Source organism: Tupaia chinensis, unplaced genomic scaffold (assembly GCF_000334495.1).
Source record: "Tupaia chinensis unplaced genomic scaffold, TupChi_1.0 Scaffold000117_2, whole genome shotgun sequence".
Lineage (NCBI taxonomy): Eukaryota > Metazoa > Chordata > Mammalia > Scandentia > Tupaiidae > Tupaia > Tupaia belangeri.
In genome coordinates this window covers 2,285,927-2,305,997 of record NW_006159583.1, presented here as the reverse complement: position 1 = coordinate 2,305,997, position 20,071 = coordinate 2,285,927, and the positions used below count along the sequence as shown (strand labels likewise).

The 20,071-nt window shown below is 37.1% G+C and overlaps 1 protein-coding gene across 1 annotated transcript in view; it reads right to left on the bottom strand.

The window, feature by feature from the left end:
* The window catches only part of LAMA2 (laminin subunit alpha 2), a 509,250-nt gene that overhangs the window by 42,199 nt on the left and 446,980 nt on the right, over positions 1-20,071 (bottom strand). Inside the window, exons 52-55 of the mRNA XM_027770245.1 lie at positions 19,095-19,239; positions 6,604-6,742; positions 4,567-4,578; positions 1,465-1,585 (exon numbers count right to left, since the gene is read on the bottom strand). Of these exons, the coding sequence (XP_027626046.1) occupies positions 1,465-1,585; positions 4,567-4,578; positions 6,604-6,742; positions 19,095-19,239 (417 nt within the window). The remainder of the gene's footprint in view (positions 1-1,464; positions 1,586-4,566; positions 4,579-6,603; positions 6,743-19,094; positions 19,240-20,071) is intronic.

The following is a 20,071-nucleotide window of genomic DNA, read 5'->3' as shown; positions in this document are numbered from 1 at the left end:
CTTTTCTTATTCAGTGTCTTCAGTTAAATGACATAAGAGTTGGTAAAATGCATCATCTATTTTCTATTCCAATTTTCAAATCACAGAGTTTTAGATAGTTCAGATAAAACTACTGTGCAGACTTTTCAATATTTATCCACATCAAATTTCTGCCTCATATTTCATAGCAAAATAATTCCTGGTTACTGAAAAGTGTCTTTACAGAATCATCATTTCTATGCATAGAAGCTATTCATTTTCTGGACAGTCTTCCATCCTCATATTTATAACTTTTGAATGTGGATGAGAGTTAGGCTTTGAAGATTAAAACTCTCAGTAAAACTTTCTTTAAGAGGAAGTATGGATCCTTAGCATTTTAAGTCTTGATACATTTCTGTTTCACTTATTCCCAAGCGTCTATAGACAATACAGGCAATATAGATGTCTTCAGACAATTCCAAATTGAAGCCTATAGCCATGAACAGGGAAAACCCTAAGAGTTCTGCTTCACATTTTAAAATCTCATCACTTAGAAGGTAGATTTACTTTCTCTTTTTCATCATTCTCTATTTTGCATTTTATCTAGATGTGTTAACATACTTTACAATGCAGAAAGCAGCCAAAATGAGTAATTATTTCATGACAGAGTCAGCAAAATTTTATAAATATGATATATTTCTTTTTAAAAAAAAAAAACAAGCTCATTATTATGGGGTTCCTATAAAAGTCTTATGAATCTTTGCTCTTGAACATTGGCTCTTGCTAATATATATTTTAAAAGAGCAGAGCTATGATGCGGGTCTTTCTCACTTTGGGGTCAGTCCTGATAGAAGAATCAGTGCAAAATAATTGAGTGGAATGAGAGGCTGCGGGGCTGCTGCAGCAATAAAGAGACAGCGAGGCTATCAGCAGGTCAGGAACTTTGCCATCATCGAGCACAAGTCTTTGCAGAATTGGATTCCACAGGTTTCAGTCTATGCTATTTCAATGACAAGAGGGCTAGCCTTCAAATTAGATGCTAATGGACAATTTTAATATTTCAAATTAACCTTTAGATGTTACTCACTCATGATTAAGGTGCAAGTGACTACTTGGGATTGGTGTAAACTTCAACCCATTCCAGAAGAAAACTTAAGTTGCAAATAAAGCTATGTATAATACATAACCATAAAATAATTTAAAATAGCAAAAATGAGGAAGAGGGAGAAACAGAGTTGGCAAGGAAAACAGAAACAGAAAAGGGATAAATGAAGACATCCATGCTCTGAAGCATAATGCATGTGGGGAATTGGGCCACAATACCATTTCCATCATACTAATTTATAGAATGCTTTGGTCTGACTTTATTATTTATGCACAGGTAGGAATAGGGCTAGGAGAAATACAAAATAAATTAACAAAAGACTCATTACTGTAAGAGCACCCACATTAAGTAAGTAAAATCTGATACATATGTGTTTAGGGAGCCATTAAAAACAGACCAACCTCCAGAGAGCATCCTTTGGTAACACCAACATAATCAGGGCTACTGAGTATATTGTATGGAGTTCTTGAAATTTCAATATCTTTGAGGCAGCCGGAATATTTCTTCAAATTTACTTCTGGCCTATTGAACAGTCAGATGAAAAACAAAAGTGTTATCATCAGGGTGATGGTTGTGCAGTGTCTGACTACCATAAGGAAGCCATATGGAACAAGCTAACATGTATGCAGGAGCATGTCTGTCACCCTATGCACACACGGACCTAAGAAACTGTACTTTGCATTATCAACTGGTTGGATTAAATGGATGTTAATGCCATCCTTCAGAAGGAGTGTTACTTAGTTCTCCTCTTTGTAAATAATCTGACCCATACCATTTTGACACAAAGTACAGGAATTAACTGACTTTTATTATACACATAATGAAAGAAGTATTTCTTTTCTTCTTCAAAGAACAGATAATTGTGTAGGCAGCATGATCAAGCTACATACAATACATTTTTTTAAAAAATATTGCTCAAAATTTAGGACAAGACTGGGGCCAATACGTGACATGGAGGTTAAGGTGTCTGGATCCCACATGGCTGACAGCGTAGTTTTAGTCCTGGAACTGGTGGCTTGAAAAAAATAATTTAGAAAAAAATCAGAAATATATTTTTGAAAATAATTCTTTTTCATTAGGACTTTTGGGAGGGGTGTAGCTGAAGAGCAAGATTGGTCTCTTTAAAGTTTTAAGTAAAATAAAGGCTGCAGTAGCCCATTATATCGTCTAACACAGATATTTTAAAATTGGGGTTTATAGGTCAACTGCAAAGGCTGCATTCTATATTGGAACAATCACAAAATAAAGCCATCAAGTGTAAAAATAAAATCTTTTTTCCAACAATATTGAGAAATGGCTTCTATACTCAAACTACACTTGAATGTTTATTTTTTACTCACTCTTTCTTAAAACAGGGCGAATATTACAACAGATTAGAAAACGAAGTCCTAGCTCTTGAGTCTAGCATGTGGCTTTGGTTTATTATGTGACATGCAGGTGATCTGACCTCTCTAAGACGCATTGTTGTTATCTGTGAAATGGGCATGATAATAATAGTATCTATGATCAAGCTGTGAAGTGTGAATGCGTTAATGAGTAGCACAGCACACAGTGAGAGCTCTATGGACATAACGTAGCAAAATGTCTTTATAACAGGGCTGTCCAATAGAACTCTCTGTGAAGATGGATGTTTTGCTCACACTTCCCACATCAGTGGAGACTAGTCACACGTGGCTACTGGGACTTGAAATGTAGCTTGTGCTAATGAGGAACTGAATGTTTATTGTTATTTAATTGTATTTAATCTACAGTTAAATAGCTACATGGCTAGTGGCTATTATATTGAACAGTAAAAGTATATTAGGGTAAAAAAGGTAACTCTTCTTTATGTGGTGTCAAGAAGCATATGTAAAAATTGTCCAAGAGATACCAAAATATTGTGTCCGACAGTAACAATTCTCTCCCTTCTATCCTGTGATGCCAAACTTGTCTTTTTTTAATCTTAATAAAAAAAACACACAGCATGATGAAAAATAGGTAGAAAAGCTAACTAGATCCTGGAGGTTTGTACCCGGTCATTTATTTCCTGTAAGGTATGTATACTTCCCATCTGCCCCCAAAACCTCTTCATTTTCCTTAATGATTTTCCCTTGTTCCCAAGGCTTTCTCCTTCTGTTCATTAGGTTGGTTTTTTAAACGAAGAACGTGTCCATGTGAAGGGTAAGAATCGTGTTTATATTTTTCTTGAACAAAGCAAAGACAATAGGAGAATTTCATTCATGGTGGTCCCTTGCTTCCCTATTTTTCTTCAGGGGAGGACTGATTTAATCATACTTTTCTTGGCATTCTTGTCAATGAAGTAGACTACTCCCACAAGCTCATTGTTTCATGGAAATATGAAGAATTATTTCAAACATTTCTAATGTTTTAGCAAGGCTAAGTAATCTGGGGTGATCAGGCTCCTAGTAATAACCATAGGTCTATGTTCCTGTGAGTCACCACTCAGAGGCAAAACAAATCCACAAAGCTACACAGTGGCATCCCAGTTTTCTTAACGTGTATTTTCATCATGCCTTTTAGCCATGTCAGCAAACATGGTATGACTGATCTCACCCATAAAACGACTCCCCCTCCTCCACATGGCCATTTCTGTATGTTCTAGCTTCTGATATTAAAGGTCTAGTTTTTGCTTTTATGATTATTTGTACAGTTTACTTCACTACGCCCTTTTCAGAAATTTGGTACATGTAGGCTCTGAAATGCCCAAACACCAGGCTTTAGCTCTAGATGGAGTGTGCCTGTCCTACCCATCTCTGGTGTTTGATCAGCCCTGTGTAGAGGCCGGCTCTGCTGCAGCTTTCATGCTTATGGCAATCTGCAATTAAGAATTAGAATGCTCCTGAGAAGCTAGAGGAATTGTTCACAAACTTCTTCACTTTTAGTCCAAACTCTTGTTTTAAATATAATGTTGATTTCTAGAAGACTCTCTCATCTGGCTCTGTGGCTAATTCTAAATAAATATGACAATAAACAAGCAACTTTGACAAGAGGTGCAAAGGCCAAGTCTGTGTTTGCATATTTGCAAGCCTGCAAAAAGCAACGAGGCAGTGGGAAGCATTGGGGCGCACAGGCTGATCGTTCAGCAGACGTGTGTGGTACCAAAAGGACAGAGTCCAGAGTTCATTCAGCCCAAGAGACCTTGTGCTCTGTTCCCCAGAACTAGACTGTGCCCATAATCTTGGCCCAGCTGCCCTTTGAGCATGTGCTGCTGGTCACCAGTGGGCACTGCATGTGGGTGGTTGCACAAGGAAGCAAAACAAATCTATCTTTACGCCTAGTGAAACAACTGAAATTGCAGTCCAGTTGATGGTGGGTAAGCAGCAGCATTTCTGTAAGCAAAGGGCAGCATGAGAATTCTTTGCAAATGCATGACTTGCTCATGAAACGTACGGTGGCTAAAGCTGCATAGGCATCGCTCTGCTTCTGCATGGCTGCTTTATCTAAGAAGCCATACTGACCCAACCCATGCTCTTGAAGAGGGCATGCATAAATTTAAATTTTACCTTGCTTTCATACTAGTTCAATGGGAAGAGGCAAACAAACAAACAATAACAAGAAAAAAAACCCATTACTTACAATCATATTTTCATTTAGTAAAACAATAAACTTTAACCATAGACAAGTAATCATTTTATAGTGATCTACACAGGAAAGGATGACAAAACTATCAAACAGAAAATAGACAAGGAGACATATTGCTCTTCAAGGCACCAAAATCAGAATCCCAACATGATGGTTTCTCATACTATGCTCTTAAAAATTTTTATTTAAGAATAAAATTTAAAGTATTTATTTTATTAATCTAACCAAGGAGAAATGCACAAACATTGCTATTTTGTAGCAACATACATGAAACAACATACGTGAAAGTAACCTAGATTTATCACATCTTTTGCACTTTAGTACACTGAGATTCTGTCTGTGGGCAAAGTAACAGGTAACTATGAATACTTGGTTCTTTTAACAATCACAAATATACACCTGAAGATGATTTTGAAATAAACTGCTGAAATATAGCAATATCATAATTATAAAATGCTACACTGTGAAAGTAAAAACATCCCAATAATAAAGACTCATTAGATAGATAATCTCTAAACCAAATAAGACATAAGCCTTTTTCAAAGAAGTTAATATATATATATATACCATTGAAGATAATGTCTAAAGATCACTTTATTGCCATTAAAATTATCAGTAAATGAAGTTAGGTTTGAATAAGCTTCTTTTCCCTCAGCAGAATATGATATTAATAATCTTGCAAAGCAAACCTTAGACTTGAACACATGGTGACTCCCTAATGTTTAGTACAGTGTCTGGCACATAGTAGGTGTTCATCATTTGTTGAATGACTATTAGATAAATGGATAGCTGAGTAACAACTACCTCGTATTTAAATAGATTTGATTTGCAATAATTTTTCTGACTTGATACTTTAAACTTATATTCCTAACACATACACGTTATTATGTAGGTGAGTGCAGTGCCAGTCTATTTATACCATGAAACTTATCAACTTAACACCCTTGAAAGATGAGTAGACAGATGCCTGGTCTATGAGTTTAGATTCGGGGAGAAGAGGAACCCTCAGCCTGCATACTAGCTGTCCTACAGTGAAACTAAAGTTCTACTACTATTTGGGAAAATAAATGATCACTAGAGTTGATGATCATTTTGACTTTTTTTTCCCCCAAACATAATCTTTTTAGAACAGAAACACCTAGACAAGACTTTTACATCTGTTAAAAACTACCAATCTAATTAAACAAAGCAAAGCTAAAAAATAAAAACATAGCAGCCTATATATGTAGTAACTCTTCATGGTTTAACCAAATCAGATCATCCCATTCTAATTAAATTCAATTAACATTGATTTAGTGCCAAGTACACCACAGATTTAATGGCTTATGTTTCAAAACAAGCAGTAAATTAAGTACTGCATAAAAAATTTTTCTGACATTTTTGAGTTACTTTATTTCTTTTTTGAATTAACTAAGCTGTGAACTAAATATATTGCCTCACCCTACAAGCTAAAAAGCATATGTGAAATAAAAAAAAAATATTGGCATGCGCAAGAGAATACCTAATACAGTTTTAGTATTAGGTATATGGGGCAGTTCCAATGCACCATTATGATGCTAATACTAGCAATAAAATAGGTTATCCTCACAGTATCCTGGAACACTGACTAATTTTCAGAACACTAAGCTATGTCAGAGTGCCATTGTCTCCAGCGAATGTGCAAGGAGAACAGCAATTACAAGACCCACATTCAACTCTGACTTCCACCTTTAATGACTTTCATAATTCTTTTCAGCAGGTGCATATAAGGCAAACAGTGATTCCAATCCATCTCTTCCACAATGATGTCAAATTAATCCTGGTGTTGTTCTAATGTGCAACTTGATTTTTTTTGATTAGGCCTTTCTGTAACTAAAGGTTATATGACATTCCTATTTTAATTAAACTTCAGAACTCTGGTGAGCACAGTGGCCATTTAATTAAAACTTAATCCTTACTTTACATATACACTAAATTACCTCAAGTTTCTCAGGGTTGGCAGGCCACCAAAATATATTTTGTCATCAGCTTTCAAGTCAAGACCAAAGTTGTTTCCTGGAGATGAAGTGGCTATGTTTTCCTCCTGGTTAGTATCTATGTCTACAATTGATATGTTGGCTGTAAAGGAGATAGACAGTTTAATATTTTATTTGGGCAATATCAACTACATTTATGTCATCAACTATTACTTCAAGACAATTTAGTTTTTTAGTTTAATTGTCAAATTTACATTGACTTTTTCAGTTACTTGTACTATTGGGTCATCAGAAAAGTCATGACACATTTTTGCATACAAAAACATAGAAAAATGTACCATGACTTTCCCGATGACCTAATGTATTTAGTAATTTAATAAGCACAGAAACAATACTCACATCAACAATATACATAATTGGGTTGGCCCCACAGTTTAGTGGTTAAGAGAGCTGGATCCCACATGTCTAACCATGGTTCAAATCCTGAGCCTCTGTGCCTTGAAAAACATGTCAGGTATCTGTGCTCCAAATCCCAACAGGATGGAGAAACAAAAGAGAAGATTGTGGCCACGCTCCAACAGAAGGAGGAGCTTTCTCCCTCTCTCTGTTTCTCTCATGAGTGCATACACCCTATGACAACAACCAAAAATATTTAATTAAAAAAGGCATTATTAGGGACCAGCAGTTAGCATAATGACTATGTCACTGGACTCCCACATAGTCGACCGTGGTTCGCATCCTGGACCCGGTGGCTTAAAACTCACGCCGGGCACATGTGCGTGCGTGCCCAAGATCCCGAGAGGAGAATGGAGGAGAAGGGATTGTGGCGTGCCTATCCCTTCTGGGGGGTGATTTCTCGCTTTCTGTCTCTCTGTCTCTCTCTGTCTGTCTGGTGAGTGCACGCGCCCTATAGCAAAAATCTCTCTCTCTCTCTCAAAAAAAAAAAGCATTATTAAACTATTCACAAAAGAGCATGAAAATAATAACTTGAGCATGAATAAAGGTGAACCAGTGAATGTAAAACAGGAATGTTTAGATGGACATCACAGAGCCATTTGATAATTTATAAAATATAGATAAATTGTTAAAAATAAAGTAAGATAATTACGTGTTAAGATAGAAATCTAATTAGTTATCAAATAAATAATTAGAAATATGCTCACTCTGTAGCCCTTTCTGTAAATTGCAGAACTACCAGGATTTAGTCTCATTTGAAAGTGTTACTCCCTTGTACCATATTCTAGGATGTACGTGGGCGTGACAAGATGGGGACGCTTGGTACTGCAAAATGATGGGACCTATGTCCACTGTAAAGTACCTTCCAGACCGGGATGCTGAGTGTTGGGGGTACAGTCCTTATACCTTAGCTTCTCTCTTGGGTCTCTCAAGCTATTTCTGACTTGATGGGAACAGGAATTCATAAATATAAAGGAGAAAGGAATGAAAGGTGCTTTTCTTCTAAACTTTATTTAGAAAGCAGATGGGAAATCTTATCTCACCAATTTCCCTCTTCATTTTAAGGATCAAGCTAGACTCTAGGTGAATTATGTGCTTCTTCATCATAATATATCCTTAAATCTGGCTTTTAACTACTTCACATATTTTTGAACCCTTGATGCATATTGAGATATCAGTTCATGAACCTGATAGATTTGGCTCTACATCCTGGCCTGATGGAGGATCTGAATTAGTAAGGACTTGAAAATGAACATTTGAAACAACAGATTGTAAGGGAATTTCTGAATGTTTGTTCTTTGGAGCAAGGGTTTCTTGGATGTTCCTGCTTCAAATAAGTAAGACTGGCTTAAGCAAAGTTAAACTTATATCTTAATTGTCTGGATGCTCAGATTATATTTTTATCATTGCCAGAGGGCACATAAAATCATGAGAGAGAAAAAAATGAGAGAGGGAGAGAGAGAATAAGAAAGCATCACCCAAAGGGCTATGTTCACGTTGTAATCCTTTTTTTCCCTTCTGTTCTCAGTTCTGTCAGGATGTAGGGCATGAATGCACATCAAGCTACTAGACTAGGATTTGAATCATGGTCAGCCTCAGGGGATCTGGCTTTCTATGCCTAGGATTTAACCACTGCACTAAGGGGCTGGCCCGGCTGTTCAGATCTTTCAACATGCTAATACAAAATGTAATACTCTAGGAGTAGAGCATAGAATGAAAAATATTTCCCAAATTTATTTGACCATAGAACATTATCATTTTCTCTCAACTCATGAACTTTCAGAATTAGTATTCTTTGGAAAACACAGAGAAATATCACATTTCAAAATCGCATTGCAGTCTATAATGCCACCATTCAAAAACTGTATCTTCCATAAGATCAAGCATAAGGGAACCAGCAGTTAGCGTAATGGCTATGTTGCTGGACTTCCACGTAGTCGACCGTGGTTCGCATCCCGGACCCGGTGGCTTAAAACTCACGCCGGGCGCGTGTGCGTGCGTGCCCAAGATCCCGAGAGGAGAATGGAGGAGAAGGGATTGCAGTGTGACCACCCCCCCTGGGGGGTGATTTCTCGCTTTCTGTCTCTATGTCTCTCTCTTGTCTGTCTTGCGAGCGCATGTACCCTATAGCGAAATCTCTCCAAAAAAAAAAATGATGAAACATAATTTATTTAAAAATGCCCAAAATAAAATATGCAAACATTTTAACACCTTAAATCCTCAAAGCAGATTTTTGTAAAAATAAACAATAAAAATATGTCCTATTGAAATATTTAGTAAGTTAAGATCTAAATATTTAACTACTCTCATACATTGATTTTGTACACCTATTTAATTATTTTCATACACATAATTAGTTTTATACATGCATATCTCCTTGACTGGACTGATATCTAAAAGAAAAATGATTTATAGAACTATTTTCAAAACTTTTTCAAACACAATCCTTTTTTACCCAGATGAGGAAAGAATTTCCACTTGGGATTGTTGACTGGAACATGAAAATAGATTCTTTCTACAGACCAGGTGAGTATTATAATGATGTCTGTGAAAATGAGATTCTGCTTCTATCATAGGCAAGCCAGTGACTGGAGGTTTTCTTCCTTATCTCTGGGTGAATATATGCATTTTTAGAAATCATTCTTAGAAAAACTGATTAAAGAACTGCAGTACAGTTGAATTGAAACTCACTGGTCTAAGGGTTAGCCCTGGCAGCAATAGAGGATGGTATACTTTTACTGCCATGGAAAAAGGGCTTCACTCTATCCTTGGCTGGTAGCCATGAAGTGCGTTCTGTTATGAAATGCTAACGTTCACTTTTAATAGTTGCCTATTTCTTTCCCTTGCAAAATAGTAAATAAGCTATTAACACAGTTTCAGGGTTGATGAATTCAGAGCTCACTTATGTTGTTTGTTTTATTTATGGTTTAAGCAAGGACATAAAAGTTTTGTTAAATACAATAGACAATGAGTAGTAGGGGGGCCTAAAAGATATAATCAATGCTGAATTATTATAATTGTTTCATTTTAGAAATTCTTTCCTTCTCCCTCTTTTAATCCCTTGAGAATCTTATTTATTTATTATCTTAATCTTGTTTATATTACATTGAATCACATATAACTTCACAGTGTATTACATTGCTTTGTCCAGAAGGAATACCATGCATATCAGTCAATACCGAGACATTAAAATCCCCATCATCATCCAATAGCTTTTCATTTTTTTCCTGATTATTATTATTCCAATTGCTTTTAAACAGTCCATCACTGTTTATCATTTTGCTTATAAATAATTGGTCTCAACTCTGTTTCCGTATCAATGCAGTTGGGGATATGGCCCATTTCTATTAGTGTCTGTGGTTCTACTAACCGACTAACTTCTGTCAAGGAAGGTGAAGAATGCCAAAGGACAGTGCTCTTACAAACTAGTTGAGTAACTGTAAAACATTATCTGATCACTGAAAAGGAGCAAGACCCACATTGTTGGAGCTGATTTCAATTCCTATCCCATGACTTCTGAAGACACTGATTTTACTAAAGTTTTCAGAGACCTCCCTATATCCAAACCTAATGGAGTCCTTTCAGTCCTTATCTTCATCTACATTTATGGAGTATTTGATGCTGGTAGCATTTCTTTCCCTCTAGGATATTTCTTCTTTTGGCTTTCATAATGCCAAACTCTCATGCTCAATTCTTTTTGGGGGGACTTATTTCTTTGAACATTCCTGAAAGGCTGATGTTCCCTAATATCCCTTCTGAGGTTTTAGTCATCTGGGTAAACTCAAGTTTATATCTACTTACAATATGTTGATGACTCAAAAATTTCTTTGTCTAGGGGCCAGCAGATGGTGTAATAGTTACATCGCTGGACTGCCATGAAGTCGGCCACTGTTCAAATCCTGGACTGAGTGGCTTAAAATTCATGTCAGGTGCATGTGTGTGCATGCCCAAGATCCCAAGAAGATGGAGAAGGGATTGTGGTATGACCAATCCCCCGCCGGGGGGGGCGATTTCTTGCTTTCTCTCTGTCCCTCCAGCAAGTGCACACGCCCTATAGCAAAAAGCCCTCTCTCTCTCTTCTCTCTCTCTCTCAATATATATGTGTGTGTGTGTGTGTGTGTGTGTGTGTGTGTGTATATATATATGTTTGCCTAAACTTGATTTTTGCCTAAAAATCCATCTAGCAAGTGAGACATCAGCATCTGTATTTTCTTTCAGTGCTTCAAACTAAACATAGTCCAAAACAAACTGATTTTATTTTTACTCCCAAATCTACATTACTTATTCTATTTAATGGCATTATTCAACCCCCCCCCAATGTTCTAAACTCTAAAGTCATCCTGACTTTCTCCTCACTGTTCTTATTTAATCAGTCAACAGTCTTACTAATTTCTTCTCCAAAATAACTGTATGACTTTAAAAATAGTACTAAAGTTGGGACGAGCAGTTGGAGTAATGGCTATGTTGCTTGACTCCCATGTAGTCAATCACATTTCGAGTCCTGGACCCAGTGGCTTAAACTCATGCTGGGCAAGTGTGCGTGCGTGCCCAAGATCCCAAGAGGAGAATGGAAGGGAAGAGATTGCAGTGTGGCCATCCCCCTTGGGGGGTGATTTCTTGCTTTCTGTCTCTCTGTCTCTGTCTTTCTGGTTAGTGCATGTGCCCTATAGCAAAAACCTCTCAAAAAAAAAAAAAGTACTAAGGTAAAATTGACATACTAAATTTATTCATGTTTAGAATGGGTAATATAAGAAGTTTTGATATGGGCACACATCTACAAAACCATCATCACAATCAAGAAAGCAGACATATTCTTCACCCCAAAAATGTTCTTATGATTCTTTGTAATCTCTGCTTTTTCTACATACCCCATTCACAAGCAGCTCCTATGTGTTTTCTGTGACTGTAGGTTAGTCTACATCTTACATTTAATTTTATATGAATGTATTCTTTTATCATCTGCCTTATTTTGCTTAATTATTTTGATATTCATCCATTCTGTACACATATGAATAGTTTAGAATGAAATGTATAAGAATTTCAGTAGTTCCACATTCTTGCCAACGCTTTTTAATATTAGCCTTTTTAATCAGTGTAGTGGTGGGACCAACAGATGGCATAACGTTTACATCACTGGACTCCCACATAGTCAACTGTGGTTTAAATCCTGGACCTGGCAGCTTAAAATTCATGCCGGGCACTTGTGCATGCGTGCCCAAGATCCTGAGAGGAGAATAGAGGAAAAGGGATTGCGGTGTGGCCATTCCCCCTGGGGGGTGATCTTGCACCTTCTGTCTCTCTGTCTCTCTGTCTCTCTGGTAAACACATGTGCCCTATACCAAAACAAAAAACAAAAACAAAAAAAAGAAAAAGAAAAGGTAGTGGTAATTCATTATGGATTTATTTTGCATGCTTTAAGTTGAATCCCACTACCACTCATTTCAAGTATTCATTGCTGCCTGGACTATTAGTAGACCTAGTTGGTCACTCAATTTCTCGTTAGTCTTCTGAAAATATGTCTCCCATATTAATACCTAGATTATTTACCAAAATTAAAATCACTATGTCACATCTCTACTTAAAACCCTCCTCCAGTGACTCATTATAAGGAATTCAAACTCCTTAACATAGTTCAAATGATTTCCTGAATCTGGCCTTTGCCAACACGCTCAGCAGTACCTCCTACCATTCCTTCAGAATTCAAACTTCAGTGATTCAACCTAAGTGCACGTTTCCTTTGGGCAATTTATGTTTTTATCTATCTTTATCTTTTCATTGATGCTCCTTGTCTAGGATCAACCTGCACTGCTTCCCTTCCACCTCTAAATGTTCTGGGTCTCAGTTAATGCCCAGTCATTCTCTGCCCTTAGTATCTACCATAGTGTTTACTGTTTCCTACAGAATTTACTTACTTCCACACCACAAAACGCATAGATTTCTTTAGGTTAGAAACGGTATTCATCTTCATTGATTCAACATGGCATCAGATTCATAGTATTTAGTAAAGTGCTTGTAAGAACTAACCTTACTAAAGAAGATAGTGAGGTTATTTTCCTAGGCCGTTTTTTTTTTTTTTTTCAAATTTAGATTTCACTGCTTTAAGAGTGATCTTTGAATATTGCTACTGCAGTAAAGGACTATATTCTTGAGTTCTAAAGAGATTGTGTTTTTCAGTCATATATAAGAATCCTGTATTTGTTTTTCTTTTGTAAATTATTTGTTCTTTTTTCTATTGTGGCTTTAGTGCTTTTCTTTTTAGTAGAAAACTTAATACATGTCAACTTTCCTGCAAGAGTAACGGATTTTTTTTTTTTTGAGAGATTTTTGCTACAGGGCATGTGTGGTCACCAAAGAGATGGGGAGAGATAGAGAGACATTCTCCTCTTGGGATTTTGGGCATGTAGCACACATGCCTGGTATGAGTTTTAAGCCACTGGGTCTGGGAATTGGATCATGGTCAACTTTGTGGGGGATCCAGCGACGTAACCATTATTCCATCTGCTGGTAACACAGAATGTTTTAAATGTAACAGAAAGGACTGTGGCATGGTAGTTAAGGTAGCTGCATCCCACATGGCTGACTATGTGGTTTGAGTCCTGGACCCCGTGGTTCGAGAAACACACTGGCCATGTGTGCATGCCCAAAGTCCTAAAAGGAGGGAGGGATGAAGGAGAAAAGAATTGCATGACCATTGCCCATGGGGGATGCTTTCTCACTTTTCTCTTCTCTTTTTCTTTTCCCTCCAGTGAATGCCCATGTCTTTTGGTGAGTTTAAAAGAAAAAAAATGTAACATAGACACTACATTAAGTATTTGAGGATACATGTAGAAAGATAGAACAGCTATAGTTTTGTTATAACAAAAAATTTTCCAAATTTGATTTTGTGAAGTTGGAGATAATAGGGAAGGAGGAGCAATCACAGGCAGGAAAAGTAGAAATTGCCAACCTAATTTGGGAATCAAAGGTCCAAACAACTGAACTTCATAGACCTTAATGCAATTATTGTTTTTTAATAACAATACTCTAGAGACACATGAGAGAAGGAAAGACAATGGTTTATGTCATTAAGACCTAAACTATTAATAAAAGGAAAAAAGATTACTTGGTGCATTTGAAGGGCAAAAAGCAATGTGAATCTAGAGTCAACTTGAAGGCCAGAGAGGAGTCGTAACAAGCACCAGTCACTATATCAAAGGAATAGAACTAGAGATCAAGAATGAAACTGAAAATACTGGATAGGCTATGATAAAAGAAAGTTATTTTTTATTTCTGGACCACAGAGTAGTAACAATGTAGCTCTAGTAAAATCTGAGAAACTGACCAATCCAGGGTTGAATTTTGTGAACTGAATCAAGTTACAATTAAACTGTAACATATTTTTGACTACTTTGAGGTTTACATGGGTACTATAATTTTACCTTTGACTAGCATTGTTTCTGATTATAGATCTCTCGGTTACTTTTATTTCTTTTTAGCTGTCTACCTCTTCTGTGGTGGGAGGTGGGGGGGTGCAGAAAGGAGAGAAAGAGAGACAGGCATTCCGGATAGGTCTTCATGCTGTGATCCACTCCCAGACTCAGCTGGCCTGGATCATAGGCATTTGCTCACTTGCCCAATGTGCTTGGTAGAAGCCCCAGAATGTGAATCCAGGACCTTTTCTATGTTGATCTAGTTCAGTTACCACTGTGCTACCTCCAAGTCCCTGGTTACTTGTTTTAATGAACAGAATCACAGTCTAGATGGCAGCCTGGTTATGGAAGTTGTTATTTTCAAGGTGACAATTTATGATAATTGTTCTCCTAAGTTGTTGACTCATTACATCTCTGTTTTTCACACTATAGATTTGTTTAGCATATCATTATCTTTAGAGTTTATAGCACTTGTTGGTTCAGTTCTGTGTCTCTGATGTCTTTCTTTTACACATGCACATCAATCTTCCTTCTTTGTTCAAATCTGTTATTATTCTACCTTTTGTCCTTTCAGATTCTCTGTCAATTTTCTGCTTAAAACTTCAATGAAAAAATTAAGGCATCAGGAGAAAAGTAGTTTAAAATCCCTTTCTATATTTACAAACCTATCTCTTCCTTCACTTGTACCCCTTCTTTCTTCTTCTTCTTCTTCTTTTTTTTTTTTTTTTTTTTTTTTATGGGTTTTTTCTTTAGGGCGCATGTGCTTCCAGACAGAGAGAGATAGTGAGACAGAAAGCAATAAATCACTCCCCTAGGGGACATGGTCATGCTGCAATCCCTTCTCCTCCTTTCTCCTCTTGAGATCTTGGGCGCACAAACACACATGCCTGGCATGAGTTTAAGCCACCAGGTCTGGGACTTGAACCATGGTCGACTACATGGGAGTCCAGTGCCATAGCCATTATGCTCACTGCTGGTCCCATGTACCTCTTTTTTTCATCCTGTCTTATGGAAGAAGGGTTTTTTCCCTTCTCAGACTAAGCACTTTTCTCTCTAACCTGGGTATATCTTATCAGGCTTTCTGAGGGCCTGGGCTGTGTGCTTTATCATTCATTTCTTTTGTAATTCCGATCACTTCTTTCTTGGTCTATCCTTCATAGCCTATAAACATGGTAAAAATAGCATTCATTTAACAAATATTTATTGTTTACTGTGTGATAGGAACTGATAGTAAAAACCAACATGGTCCCTCACCTCATCATCCTTATCCTCCAACTCCATAACCCCTTCTTGGCTACTGACCTATCTTTTTCTGAATTTCAGAGTCAAACTTCCTTTAGAATAGGTCCCCACTCACTGAAACTGTTCTCTCTCAGCTCCTTTGTTCCACAATTCTTTGCAATTGGCTTTCACTGTAACCATTCCATTATTCTTTCCAAGGCCTCTAATGACCACCCATTTGCAAAGCAATGAATTATTTGTCTTTATATTTCTTGAGCATGCTGTGACATAAGAAGAGATAAACTCTTCATTATTTTGGAAACTTTCTTTGGCTTCTGTGACATCACATTTTCTCAAGGATGCATGTATCTGTTTTCCTATGATTTCTTTATAGCCCTCTTGTTAGGGTCTTCCTTTATTACACTGTTTCAATATTTGTGAGCACCAGAGCTTGGGTCATCTAGATAGCATTGCTTAGTGTTTTTCATCTCTATTCAGTCACAATGATTTAGAATATGATGAGGATTCCATAAATTTCTATCTTCTAAATCTCTGCTGATCTTCAGACACATATAATTAATTGCCTGCCAATTACACAGCTTCCCTGGATGGTTCAAGGTGCTAAAATTACTTTTGATACAATGTATCCAAAAGTAGAACTCAAACATCTTTTCCATGAAAACTTGTTCTTTTTCCTGCATTCAGTAGCTTGGTGAATAGCACTGACATTTTCTACTTAAATAACCAGAAAAAAATAAAGGACTCATTCTAGATCGCTCTCTTTTTGTGAACTTGGTCTGCACTTCGACTGCATTACAAAGCTCTTCAACAGTAAGATGCTTAATATCTTTCAACCCTCCTCTTTTCTCCCTATGCTCATGGTTACTGACTTATTTTTCATTCTCATCACTCTTTACCTGGTTTACTACAGACTGCGGTCACATCCTAACTTGCCCCAAATCTACTCTCCAAGCTACTGCTAAAGAAACTCTACAAAAGCACAAACCTGAGGGTTTCACACCCTTGTTTAAAATTCATAGCTCCTCATAGCTTTCAGGATAAAGTTGAAACTTATTCACTAGTGCATAAGGTCTTTTATGGCCTGATTCTGTTATCTCTCAGCCTCATCTGAAATTTTTCATCATGTAACCTACGGATTTGCTTGCAGGGACTAAAGCATTTTCCAAAGTGTATTGAGCAAAATGCTAGTACTGCACAAATGGAAAGATTTCTGCGATTAAAGAAGCTTTGGTTATGCTGGGTTGAACAGAGTTAACCCTGCATTCTTCCTTCAGAAGAATTATGCAGAGCCTCTACCATGCAAATGTACATTGGGCCTCTCTAACATGCAAACAATGTATGCAGCAATGTTCTACTGTATAGAAGGCCAAAATCAGTTTTAGTTCCGATGGAGGAGTTTCCCCAGAGCTTTATGTTCCAAGGACATGAAATTATAAAATGATGTATTATGGAGCCAGCAGGTGGCATGGTGATTAAAGACACTGGACACTCACATGGTTGGCTTTGGTTTGAGTCCTGGATTTGCCAGCTTGCTTTCTCACTTCCTCTCTCTCTCGCTCTCTGGTCAAATTAAAATAAATAAATAATTAAAGTTTAATAAAATACTTCTTTGAAAAAGTGATGTATTATACTCTCTGATGGCTCTAGGCTTTCACACAACTGTCACCACTCTGAAATGTCTATCCTTGTTCTTCAACCCACTAACGGCTTAATTTCTGCTTGTGCCTCAGAGATGCTCCTCTTGGGAGCTGACCTCTCTAACTTATCTCTCTTCTGAGAGATATCGTTCTCTTTTGAGATTTCTAGCCTGCCATTTGTGTACATGGATATATACATCTATCTGTATATACATATGTGTGTGTATATTGCCATATATTAAGTCATCTGGAAAGTCATGATGTATTTTACTATGCAAAAATGCATCATGACTTTACCAGCAACTCAATATATGCATATATATGACAGAAATTAGCTTTCTATCTTTAAGTGTTGATTTACATGTCCATTTACTTCTTCATTAGACTGTAAGTCCCTGGAAGGCAAAGACTTGCTTAGTTCTTGCTTAGTATTGAGTAGGTGCTTGGCAGATATATGAAAATGCATAAATAAAATATGTTACATAATTAAATGTAGATTATTGTGAAATCTCACATTGGAATGATAGGCATTAATTGTATTAGCAGAAGTATCAAAGTTTCATTTACAGTTATTGCTTTTTTTTTTTTAAGAAAGATTTTTGCTAAAGGGCATGTGTGTCTATAGAGAGAGACACACAGAGAGAAAGAGAGACAGAAAGTGAGAAATCGTTCCCCAGGAGGGATGGCCACACCTCAATCCTTTCTCCTCCAACCTCCTCTTGCGATTTTGGGCATGCACACACACACACGCCAGGCATGAATTTTAAACCGCCAGATCTGGGACTTGAACAGTGGTCGACTATGTGGGAGTCTAGTGACGTAACCATTACACCATCTGCTGTTCCTAACAGTTATTATTAATACATAGAATTAGGGAAATTATACTTAAATAGTAATAACACTACACCAAGAACTCATAGACTTGGGTTTCTGTTCTGGTTGTGAAATCGTATATATATATATATACACACACATACATATATACACATATATATATATATGTGTATATACATATATAATTATTTTTTTAATTGCCAAAAGGCACCTTCATTCACCAGAGAGAGTCAGACAGAGGGAGAGGGAGAAAGCAGCAACCCTCCACGGGGTCTGGTAACATCACACTCTTTTCTCCTTCATTCTCCATCCTGTTGGCATTTTGGGCATGCACATACACATTTTCCAGTCACAATGGACAGGATTTGAATCACAGTTGGCCATGAAGGATCCAGCTCCCTTTACTACTAGGCTGTAGCCTATTGAAAAGTGCTTTAAAATGTCCCAGAACCATAAAAATGTCACTTTATTATTACTCAATTATTTAATTGCATGTGTTTAATTTTTTTTTTTTTTTTTTTTTGCAGAGAGCTGGCAGCTGTGCCCTATCACCCCCATGATTTCTACTGTGGTCAGCTTTAAAAGAAACATCTCGGCAAAATAGGAAGAAAAGCGAAGCACATAACATTTTTCAAACCTATTACAAGATATAATTTTGCAAGTTGCAAGACAGTTTTATGCTTTCAAATTAAGCTCTCAGTTTCAAAAGAAAATGACAGAGAACCATTTGGCTCTTCAATCAGTCACGTCTAACCCAAACCACCTATAATCTAAGCCGAAGAAATGACTATATCAATTTTTCACAAAACTTGGGAGTTACTGAATTTACTCATAGGGTCTTTCTCCTGATTAAGTACATGGGTGCTTTGGATAGCATGATGATGGCCTGTACTGCATTATTACTATAAAAACTCACCTTGTTTTTGAATTCTTGACAGGGTGAATGATTTCCATTTCCCATCGTTATGGTTTTGATTGCTGACAATGGAAGCTACTCCTGAACCTAGATCATAGCTGACTTTAATGTGCCCGTCGGTGAGCTCAACACTCATGAAATCTCTCTGTTAGGAGAAGAGAAATACACCAGTCATTAGATACACAGAGAAATGTATGGGCATTTGCCTTTTAGGTAGGGTTTATAATAGGGTTTTATACCAAATTGCTAAAAGTCTTGCTCTGTAATAGAACTCCATTTTAAAAATAGAATTGCTGTTACTATTTTGTGAATTTTTATAGGTCTGATGTTATGGTACAAATGGTCTCAACCAAATTACTAGGACATGTCCTTTTATTACAGTGGTACAATATGGGTTCCTTTTTAAACACAGCAAGCGTACTGAGAGGTATGTTCCCTGAAAGAATTTACTAAGAAATCTTGACCTGAAATAAAAAGGCAAAAGAATATTTAGAATCAATTTATGCCTCTAGAAGATTAAGGAAGTAGCTCGCTGTTGTATCCTTTCATATTGGGAAAATCTTTACTGGGTGCTTCTTTTAAAAACAATGATGGAGGGACCAACAGTCAGCATAATGGCTATGTCGCTGAACTCCCACGTATTCAACTGCAGTTCGAGTCCCGGAACCGGTGGCTTAAACTCACGCTGGGCGCGTGTGCGTGCCTGCCCAAGATCCCGAGAGGAGAATGGAGGAGAAGGGATTGCAGTGTGGGCACCCCCCCGGGGGGTGATTTTTTTGCTTTCTGTCTCTCTGTCTCTCTCTGTCTTTCTGGTGAGCGCACGTGCCCTATAGCAAAAACCTCTCCAAAAAAAGAAAGAAAGAAAAACAATGATGGAGGGAGTTATGTTGAAAATAAATAGTAATTAAACTGTCCACAATTAAAGTCATTAGTGAAAATATAAGCACCATCTGTTTCACCCATTCTTGGCTATCACA